We start from the raw sequence: 11,777 nt of genomic DNA, 5'->3' as shown, positions 1-11,777 counted from the left end.
AATTAACAATTTACTATCTCTGGATGTAAAGATCTTCTCAGGTTTCTCAATTAAGCTTCTCGGATAGGTCTGTAGGCCTAAACTGGCAATCTCTGAGAATCTAACCACTGGAGTCTTGCACGAGAAATGGAAACCTCACATTGGTACAGTAGGAAAAGTTGAGGTGAGTGACTAATGTGCATTGTTGGAGTGTACGTCATGATTTCTCAGCCAAGTTGTGTTCTCCCTGACAGCAGTTATTTAAAATGAAAGAATGCTGAATGCATGAGATCTGGCCATGCTGATGAAGGCTAAATTTCAGTAAATGTGACGGGACGTCTCATTATTTCTATAAACACAGGTAAATCCTACCTGCAATACGCCACCCATCACAGAGGACAATGCAGCCATTGCAATGCAGATGATTCCAAATAAGAAGCCTATGAAACAAATAAGTAACTATTGTAGAACAGTACATCCCTGTTAAATGCAGCATATCCATGGTCAAATACAGTGATTTACAAATCTCTTAGACATATAGATGGTCTTCATTCCACTGGCAAAATCTTGGAATCCAATGTGTTAACTCAAATTTAACTTTTAAACACTACTAGAGGCCAGTTCAACAAAACAGTAAGACATAACACTGAACTTGGGAATTTGGTGAGTTAATGTCTTCTTAAAATCTCGTGAAGAGTTGCATTAAGCCTTTAATTTAACATTAACATTGACGTTTTATTCCAGTTTTCATCAATGGAAAAATGTTTTGTCTTCTACATGTTGTGTGGTTATTTGAAGTTAGTTCTCAAGGCATCAAGTCTAATATAAGTGTTTGGAATTTCAGCCCCAATAAGTACACGTTTTTGCTCATGCAAGAAGTAGAAAGGCCAGCTTGACAGAGTGCAGCCTCAACAGAATACTGGACCCAAGGAGCTGCTGTTTTGGTCTTTTACATAACAAGAAGTTGTTGGAGAGAGGAAGCAAGGGACAGCAAGATCTGAGAACTGAAATCCAGAAGAATTAATTAGATAAGTGATGGGTCGATGAGTTTCTTTCTCTAAACTGAGGCAATGTTTCACTACACTATCACAAATTCATGTTGTGTTGCACTTAGACCTCAGCTGGTTACATTCTGCTCAATGTAACTGCACTTTGTCATTGAGTGATATTTCGAACCTTGAAATGCTAAACAATTTAATAAAGTACAATAAAACTAGCTGGTAAGGTGAAATGTTACAACTGGGGATAGTTGCAATAAACAATGCATTACATCAGAGGTGAGCTTACAGCAGAATATACTGATTAGAAATAAAATATGTTGATTGATCAATTTAATCAAGTTAATTAAAATTGTGAAACATTGCCACACTAAACAATCTGAGTTGACAATGATATTGTTTAAGATGTTCATAGTGTCTATCTACATTCTGGAAAAGTTAGTGAAGTGCCTTCTCCACTGCACAAAATGATTGTGACTGTCACCAGTATTAGAATATTTTGACAACATCTATTTGTTCGATGCTTCTTACCAGATGGCTGTGGGGATTTATCTGTCAAAGCCGCAGATCATTGTCATTACAATATACAGGGCCAGATACTGAGCAGAACAGGAAAATGTCTGTAGACCCTGCAATTTACAGTGAGGCTGTAAGAAATTGTGCCTAGTCACAAGGAAGAGTAATCCCTTGTAACTTCTGTAGAATAATACCTCATTTCTCCCTGGATCTCTGTGACATGCTGAATTACTCCGATATATTATGCAGCATCCCATAGTGATCTAAAGAGCTGTTTTAGATATTTTAGGAACATGGGGACAGAAATAGGCTATTCAGCCCTTTCAGCTCATTCCACCATTCAATAAGGTTATGGTTGATCTGTGATCTAACTCCATATACCTGCCTTCAGCCCATATGCCTTAATACCTTGCCTAACAAAAAGTTATTTATCTCAGATATAAAAATAACAAGTGACCTTGCACCCACAGTCATTTGTGGAATAGAGTTCCAAATATATATTACCCTTTGTGTGTAAAAGTGCTTTACAACATCTCTCCTGAGTGGCCTGGCCCTAATTCTCAGACTACGTTCCCTAGTTCTAGAATTCCCAATCAGTGGAAATAGTTTCTTTACCTACCCCATCTTTTCCTGTTAATGTCTTGAAGACTTCCAACAGATCACCATTAACCTCCTAAGTTCTAGAGAAAACAAGCCTAACTCGTATAATCTCCCATCAGAACTTAATCCCTGAAGTCCAGGCATTATTCTTTTAAAATCAATGTTGTACTTCCTCCAAGACTAATATATCTTTCCCACTGTACAGAGCCCAGATCTACTCGCAGTACTCCAAGTGGAATCTAACCCAGGTTTTATATAACTGCAGCATAACTTCTGCATCCTTATACTCCAGTTCTCTTTAAATTAAAAGGGCCAACATTCCACTAGTCTTCTGGATTAATTTCTGCACCTGTTCATGGCATCTTAAAGTTCTATGCTTCTATATCCGACCCCCAAAGTTTCTTTGGATATCCATTGTATTTAACTTTACACCATCTAGAAACTACCCTGATCTATCCTTTTCGAAGTTAGAAGTCATACAACACCAGGTTATAGTCCAACAGGTTTATTTAAAATCACAAGCTTTCATAGCACTGCTCCTTCGTCCACCTGATGAAGGAACAGCCCTCCAAAAGCTTGTGATTTTAAATAAACCTGAGATGATAACTTGGTGTCATGTGACTTCTGACTTTGTCCACTCCAGTCCAACACCAGCACCTCCACATCATACCCTTTTTCAGTCCAAAATGGATAACTTCATGCTTGCTTACATGGAATTCCATCTGCCACAGTGTTGCCCATATACCTAGTCTATCAATATCCCTTTGTAATTTTATGCCATCATCTACACTGTCTGCAATGCCTCCTAACTTGATGTCATCAGCAAATTTGGATCTCTGACCTTCTATGTTATTATCTAGTTGTTAATAAACAATATGAATAATTGAGGTCCGAATACAGATCTTTGTGGAACACCACTGGTTGCATCCTGCTAATTTGAATTCCTATACATTATCTCTATTTGCTGTCACCTGCCGCACAAATGATTTCTCAAACAGGTCAATGATTTATCCTCTATTCTATGTGCTTCAATCTTATTTAACACAGTCTCTTACGTGAGAGTTTATTAAATTCCTTCTGCAAATCCATATAAACCACATTCTTAGACATTTCTCTGTCAACTACCTTAGTCACCTCTTCAAAAAAATTCAGTGAGCTTTGTCAGGCATGATTCACCTATCATGAATCCATGCTGGCTCTCACTGATTAACTGAAAATATTTAAGGTGTTCAGTTACCCCATCCTTGGTTACAGACTCCCAACAATATCCCCACCATAGATGTTGGGCTAACTGAGCTATAATTCCCTGGTTTTCCTCTTTTGCCCTTCTTGAAAAAAACAGTAATGTGCAATTTTCCAATTCAGACGGACAACTCCTGTATCTAGGGAACTTTGAGTGATTATAGTTAGGGTGTCTACAATGTGGTCCTCTACTTCCTTAAATACCGTCGGCTAGAACCCTCATTACCGATGTTTACTTGTATTAATATTATTTAGTCCCTATTCCCAATCTACTATTAGTTTCCTTGGGATTTCCAGCAAGTTATCCCACATTTCTGCTGTAAACACAGAGGCAAAGTTATTATTCAACATGTCTTCCACTTCCCCATAATCATTGGCAATACTCCCACTGTCAGTCTTTCATGTACTAACACTGCTCTATACCTTTACATTACTATAAAATTTCTTCTTATTGATTTTGATATCCCTTGTAGATTTCTATCATAATCCCTCTTATTGCTCTTACAAGGTGCTCTGCCTATGCTGGCCTTTGTAGTATTTCCCACTCAACTGGATTGGTGCTTTTTTTTTGCATTTTTGTAAACCCTTTAATACTGTCCCTTATCTCTTTTGTTATCTATGGCTTGTCTTCTGTGAAAGTGAGCTTTTCCCTCTCGGGGGTATCAACTGTCTTATGTTAAATGTTTCTTTAAACATCCTCTACTTCTCTTCTGTTGCGTTACCCATTAGCAGATCTTCCCAGATCACTGTGGACAGTCTCTGCCTCATCTCATTGAAATTGGCCTTACCTAAACTCTAATAGCTCATTCATTCTTTTCACATTCAAATGTTACACTGAACTCGATCATGTTATGCTTACTAATCAATCTGCTCAGAGATGTTATTTCATACCTCTGGGACTTGAACACAGGTCTCCTGGCTCAGAGGTATGGACATTACACTGGGCCACCAGAGCCCCTTATCAAGACTATCCTACACTACTGACGCATTGTAAGTAAAAATGATAGACCTCCTTGATGTAATGTTGAGTTTCCCGATAGAAAAGGGCTCATATCATTGCATGTAAGAGCGGATGAAAATAAAGGTAGCTCAAAACGGGTTCTGAAAATCTGAAAGACCACCAAAAATATCCAGCCCTGATGAGTTATATCAGGCAGGAACAATTACACGATTATGTTGATTTTCAGAGTGTACAACTTACAAGCAGAAGGAAATTCAGAGACAAAAACACAGTTTCACAGTTTTGAGACCCTGGTAAATGAGTTTGATGTACAAATGCTGACCTACTGGTAGATTGTTCTTCATTTCCCACTCAAGAACTGGATCAACTACCAGTTCGACTGAAATTCCAACCTGGAAGTGGTTTCTACATGTATCTGAATATTTGTAGCCATGAAATTCTACTTACTGAGTCCCTTTGTGACCCAAGAAAGTTTCTGCTCCGATAAACTGATGAACGGTTTGATGATGTCCTCCACTGTGACAGCAGCCAATGCATTGATGCTAGACGAAACCGTACTAAAAAAAAAAAAAAAAAAAAAAAAATCAATGAAAGAGAATCAGGACTTCAACACTGAAGGAAACAGCATTAGAGAGATCAATTAGAAAGAACAAGGACATTAACATTGAGGATTATTGAATGGATTCAAATGTACAGTACCTCAAAGTCCCACTGTATGCAGCTGCCACAAAGAGTCCTGGAACACCAGGATAATCCCTCATAATATCCATCACCAGGTATGGGAGCAACTAGAACACAAGAGTATAACAAAAACTGACTTAACATATTAAGACCCACTTAACGGGAGCTTTTTCTACCCCACATGATATGGCAAATTATTAAGGAATACCATCCACTATTCAAGAAAAATCCTACCCTTCCTGGTTTGCTCAAACAAGATCCCGGACAAATACAGTCCAACTTCAAATAACTCGACAGAGGCCGGTATCTCACACCATGTCACCCTTTATATACATGTAGGGAGTCATTGACACTGATCCAGCTCACTCAGAGCCAGCTTTCAGAGTAGACAGAACCTCTGACACTGCTGTTTATATCTGTCAGCCAGGGCTTCTTGATTGGACCAGATTAACAGCCCCAATCAGGGAATTTATATTCTATGAGATCCACCTGGTTGACCTCGTTACAATCACTACATTCCTCCCTCTCTGTGTCAGAGGACATAGTCTGGTTCTTTTATTTTGTAGTTCCTCCTAGGGCATTTTAGCACCTGTTTAGGTTCTTCCAAATCTGCCTCTGATACGGGTGGCTTGTCTGCTGTGTCAAGAGCATCTCGGAAGAAATTCATTCTCTTCTTCAGGTGGCAACGGCATTGAGGTTAGTGACATTAGCCATGTCCATCTCAGATTCTGATGCATTTTCAACACTTGACAGAGATGGAGAGTCCACAGGTTCCAGAATGTTCAGAAGGGCAGTCGAGGAGCCAGGCACGTTTTCCTCCTGCACTGTCTGCGAGTTTGCAGCTTTCATATTGTCCACATCCTTATTCAGGACTGTAGCACCTACCCAAACTTTATACATCACTGGACCAGACCTCACATAGACCATGCTTCTTACCTATGTAGGGCCATTGCCATGCCAAACTTTGTCCCCTGAAGTAAACTTCGCTTGCGATCATACTACGTCCACGCCTTAAAGAATGATAGCTGTTTCTTCACTTCCCTGAAATCTATAGCTTGGCCACATGACTATTTCCAAGGCTGACCCTTTTTTAAGAGTTGATACAAAGGTGCTGGGATGGAGGCCAGGTTATGCATGAACTTTCTGTAATAGGTCACCAGGCCAAAGAAAGATCAAAGCTCCGTTACTGATGTGAGAGCCGGGGCACCTTTGATTGCCCTCATCTTACCTGCCAACAGGTATAACCCAATCTTGTCAACTCTGTAGCCCAAGTAGGTCATTTAGGGGTGCCTGGAAATCACATTTTTCCCTTCTAAGGCGTACGGCTGCCTAGAAGAAACGTCTGAGGAATATGTCCAAGTTCTCTAAGTGCTCCTTATTGGTCTTTCCTATTATTAGCACGTCAAGATAGGTAAATGGCCACCTAGGGTAGACCTTGTAAAATGTTCTCCATTGTCTGCTGAAAAATTGCACAGGTTGAAGATATCCCAAATGGCAGTCTTGTATATTGGGACAAGCTCTTATTGGTATTAATTGTAGCGTACTTCTGGGAATTCTCATTTAACTGCAATTGTATGCATGGGTCATGTCCAGCTTTGTGAAGGATAGTCCCCTGCCAGCATTGCATCTAAGTCCTCTAAGCAAGGGATTGGGTATTTATCCAGCTGTGAAAAGCGTTCTGTTGTTTGTTTAAAATCTCTACATAGGCAAACTGACCCACCCTACTTCACAATCAGTATGACTGACACCACCCATTCCGCAAATGGACTGATTTGACGATTCCTTTACTTTCCAACCTTCTGATTTCTGCCTCTACTTTTGCCCATGAGGCAAATGGCACTGGGCGGGCTTTACAGAACCATGGAATTGCTTCCTGGTCGACATGCAAGGTGGCCGCGGCTCCTTTTATAGTCTGTAGACCTTCCTGAAAAATTTCCGGGTATTTAAATAGGACTACACTCAGGCAGCCATTTTCTAATCAAAAAATGTTGAGCCAATCATGGTGAATCTTCCTCAACAGTTTCACCCCATCAAGCTTGGGCCTGAGCCTTTTTACTACAATCAGTGGTAACTGAACCAGCTGCTTCTCCTAAGAGATTAGAACCAAAGTTGTGCCCTTAACCTGTAAAGATTGCCTGGTATAGGTTCTCAGTCTAGCTGAGATCTTTTAAGGGTTGGAGTCCAGAGCAAATTTTCTTAAAGACTGGTTCCGCAATCACTGAAACGGCTGCGCCGGTAGCCACCTTCATTAGAACCAGGTGACCACTTAACCGACTGTTAATTTTGATTAGTTCTGATTTGGATGTTGCTAAGCAATTTGACTATTGTTAACTAGATGTAAGTGGACTTTGCAAGGTATGCACTCTCCTGGATACCGGCCTATGAGTTCTCTTACTCAATTTAGGTATAGTGGGACTCATTGGCTGTCTCCAGTTCACATGAAGTGACTACAATGGCTACCTTGCCAACATTCTGAAGAAAATTTTAACAATTTGGCCAAGGCTTGGCTTTGTTTCGTGGTTTTGCTTTGGGCTGACCTAGAGTCGCTCTGTTCAGGATATGTCCTGAGTTAGGCTAAGTAATGGCCTTCAGTCAAGTGGTGTTCCCCAAGCTCAGTCAGACTGGCAAGGGTGTCCACTTCCAACAGAAAACTGCACAACTCTTATGCTCCACTTGCCGCATTTTCCAAAAATAAAACTAGTTGTATGCCCATCTGAAGTCCAGTAGGGCTTCAGCTAATAGGAGTTTGCACAGTTACATCATTAATCCTACATGAAACAGTCTCTCAGCATCTCATTCAGGGTTAAACCAAAGTCACATGCCTCTGCCAGTCATCTTAACCTCGTCAGAAATGCCAATACTAAGTTCCTCTGGTTCTCGAATTGCCAAGTAAAATCGATACTTTCTCAGAATTAGAGGAGGCTTGAGGTTCTAATATCCCTTAACTAAATCCATTAACCCTTGAAAGGTTTTAGTACCTGGTGCCTTAGGGATAGTTAGGCTCCCAATAATCGAAAATGCTGCACGTCCACAAGCTGTCAGGTAAATTACTCATTGCTTTTCATCTGCCTTAGTCATTTGCCCAGAAAAATAACACATACTTTCCACACACTGGGCCCAGTCTTCGGCATCAGGTTCGAATGGGTCAAGCTTCCTAAATAAAGGCTTGATGTGCCATAAATTCTTACCCCGACTCAAAGACTGTTACAAGCAAATTTCTTCAGGAGCATTCTTTTCTCTCGTCACCACTGAAATAACTCCACAGAGGCCAGTATCCAGTTACCAAGTCACCCTTTATTTACACATGAAGACTCGTTGACACTGATCCACCTCGCTCAGAGTGAGCAGAACCTTTGACATTGTTGTTTATATCTGTCAGCCAAGGCTTCTTGATTAGACAAGATTAACCGTCCCAATTAGGGACCTCTTATTCTATGAGGTCCACCTGGCTAACTTCGTTACAACCACTATGAAACCCAAACTTTACACATTGCATTTTTTTGGAGAACAGTCCAGTCTTCCTGAAAGAAAACTCTCTGCCTCAGTCTGTCAAGTGAAAATCCGAAGCAAAATCCAAAACCTGGAAATGAGCTGGGTCTTCTCCACACTCATCTTGTACACCTGTAACTTCAGTTTGAACCAGTTAGATGTGTCCCTTGAACAAGTACTGGTTGGGATTCCGCAAGATTACCACATGAATAGAGACTGAGATGGACTCATTTTTTTCCTACAGTGTGAGAATAGGCCATTTGGCCCAACAAGTCCACACCATCCCAAGCATTTCTCATGGCTAATCCATCTAACTTGCACATCCCTGGACACTACAGGCAATTCAGTATGGCCAATCCACCTAACCTGAACATCTTTGGACTGCGGGAGGAAACCTGAGCACCTGGAAGAAACCCATGCAGACACAGGGAAAACATGCAAACTCCACACAGACAATCGCCCAAGGGTGGAATCGAACTGGGATCCCTGGCGCGGTGAGGCAGCAATGCTAACCACTGACGCACCGTGCCGCACTATCTACATCTCCAAATTATTCCACAATTATGGGATATTCCTGTGGAACAGTAATTGGTCCTCACTTAAGGTTCTTTCTAGGGGAATTTATTTGTCCCATCTGCACTTGAGGGATATTTCTGGCATTACTTTCCTTTCAGAGTCTTAGGAATTTCAGTTGGCTCTCACATAAATCAGTTTACAGTTACATTTTAAGCTGGAAATAGGTGATGGTTAACCACAGTGGGTGGGACTGGATTGTAGGGAGAGGTGCGTGATTTATTTATATATGAAATATATACTAATATCATTTACAACAGTAGCATTTATATTTCAAAACAATAGCATATCAGTGGGTAACTTTTGTGAAGGTTATTTTTTAAAAGAAGAGTTCAGAAAGCCATTCCGGAACAGTGACCTAATTCAGTATTTGTTAGAGAGTGGGAATCCCTGGAGTGTTCGTGGAAGATTGTTTATACTGTAATGATTTATGACAAGAAGTGTAAACATTTAAGAATGGCTCAGAATATGGGTTGATTTCAACTTAGAAAACTGAGATTAAAATTTAGGGCAGTTTAGAGACCTGACCAGGGTCAGAAGTAAAATATAGTTTCTCTGCTAGGAAGAATGTTATGGGTTCAGTGACCATACTTCAGAACAGACCCGTAATGTTAACTCTGCTTTCTCTCCACAGATGCTGCCAGACTGCTGAGATTTTCCAGCGATTCCTCGTTTTGTTTCTGATTTCCAGCATCAGGAATTCTTCGGTTTTTAGTTGTTAATGGTTATTTCTCAGACTCCACAGTGGTGTCCTCCAAGAGTCAGTTTCAGATTCAGTGTTTGACCTGACATTTGCGCAAAACTTCACCAATTGTTGGAACATACCAAACTTGGAGCAATGGCAAACAATGTGGATGATACCAATTGATTGCAACATGACTTGCAGAATAGGCAGAGTGGGCCAGAAGAAATTTAATACAGAGAAGTGTGAGGCGATGCATTTTCACAGAACATATGGAGAGGGTAAATGTACACGTACGTGGTGGTGCAATTTAAAGAGAGGGCATAGATAGAAGGGCCTGGGGGGTTCATGTGCATAAATTTTGAATGCCGGCAAGAAATGCTGAAACTGTATTAAGTAAAGCAAATGGGATCTTGAGCTTCATACAGAAGTGTTAAATTAAAAAGCAGGAACAATTACACTGAATCTTTAATATATCTCTGGTCAGACTGCAGTTAGAGTAATATGTCCAGTTATGGTCTCCACACAGGAGGAAAACTGTTAAGGTACTTCAGAAGTACAGAGGACATTTACCAGAATTCATCAGAGATGGGGGAGTTTAGCTACAGGGTTAAGTTGGAGAAAGCGGGATTGGAGCAAAGTTGGACTTAAAGAAGTATGAATGTTTAATATGGTGGGCAAAGTAAAGCTTTTGCCATTAGTTGATGACACCAAGACTAGAGGACACGGAATTAAGGGTAAGAGATATTGGGACAAACTGTTTAGTGTACCAAGTGGTAATCACCTGGAATTCACTGCTTCAGAGGAAGGTGAAATGATCAATGATTTCACAAAAGACTCGTTAGTCACTTGACAGAGGTAACTCGTAGGCTATTTGGTCATGGAGCAGGGGAATACGACTGACTGCATTGCACCACAGAGACCTGGTGTGAACCCAGTGGGCCACATGTCTTCATGAGCTGTAAGGATACTCCATGACCTCGCTGCTGACAGCTTACCTGGTCTGACGCTCTGACTCTTTTCCGAGTCAGGGGATCACATTGGTGATAAACAGAGTACATAGTGAGACCGGTAAATACTGCACAAATGGCTATTATCCACAGGCCGACCAAATTGATGTAGAGAGATCTGAAATAAAGAAAATCTGAGAATGGCAGCTTCAAGGGACTGGAAGTGAACAACTTACATTGCTAGGAGACATTCATAAAAATAAAACAAGTCAATATAGCTCTGGAAGAAAAATAAGATGGACGGTCATCCATGGGCCATTAGCAAGCAGTCCACAGAGGCCTGAGCTTGTGTCAAGTCTAAAATTGAGAATCAAGCTTATGCAATCAACTTTTCTATCCTCAAGGCAGCACAACACAATGACAACTGTTTCTTTTAAAAACACCCTCATAACAAAGAAAGAATAAAAGACACAGACCCTGCAGTGATTGCAATAATTAAAAAGCTCTGCACACATGTAATGGTAGAAAATCCATATCAGGTGTGTTGTACCTGAATCTATCACATCAGTGCATCATGACCAATATATCTGTTTCTTGAGGTATTACAATATCAAATTCAAATTGCTTCTACAACATATTTCTGAATTTATAATGTAATTTTTATGGTGGTTATTATGTTTGTGGTTCACTGGAACCATAAAGAGAACATAAGGTAAACAGAGTGTAAACTTGAACAGGGTATTATGGACCAAATCAGACCCTCTCAAAATATATTAAGAGTTAGCCTAGACCCTAACTTTATCATCTTTGAAAGGTAGGTGTGAAGTGCGTGTTCCAGATGTGGTTCTACTGGTCAAACCACTCAACATTAAGCAAGACACAATTTATTTAAACACTATAGTTAAAATTACAAACAAAAGACAAATGAATTCACAATAAAAACCAAAAGAACTGAGGATGCTATAAATCAGGAACAAAAACAAAGTTGCTGGAAAAGCTGAGCAGGTCTGGCAGCATCTGTGAAGGAAAAAACAGAGTTAACGTTTTGGGTCCGGTGATCCTTCCTCAGAACCGGTCACCGGACCTGAAACGTTAACTCTGTTTTT

The 11,777-nt window shown here is 40.4% G+C and overlaps 1 protein-coding gene across 1 annotated transcript; it reads right to left on the bottom strand.

The window, feature by feature from the left end:
* Window positions 1-297: 297 nt before the first annotated feature.
* On the bottom strand, window positions 298-10,816 carry LOC125486045 (sodium-coupled monocarboxylate transporter 1-like). Its single transcript, XM_048611851.1, has 4 exons — window positions 10,720-10,816; window positions 4,996-5,084; window positions 4,744-4,853; window positions 298-419 (listed from the first exon to the last, which is right to left on the bottom strand). Exons 1-4 carry the CDS (start codon window positions 10,780-10,782, stop codon window positions 298-300), a joined length of 384 nt encoding a protein of 127 aa, XP_048467808.1. The 5' UTR covers window positions 10,783-10,816.
* Window positions 10,817-11,777: the final 961 nt, after the last annotated feature.

The sequence above is a fragment of the Rhincodon typus genome, chromosome 25, assembly GCF_021869965.1.
Source record: "Rhincodon typus isolate 14 chromosome 25, sRhiTyp1.1, whole genome shotgun sequence".
NCBI lineage: Eukaryota > Metazoa > Chordata > Chondrichthyes > Orectolobiformes > Rhincodontidae > Rhincodon > Rhincodon typus.
This window is presented reverse-complemented; position numbering and strand designations above follow the sequence as displayed.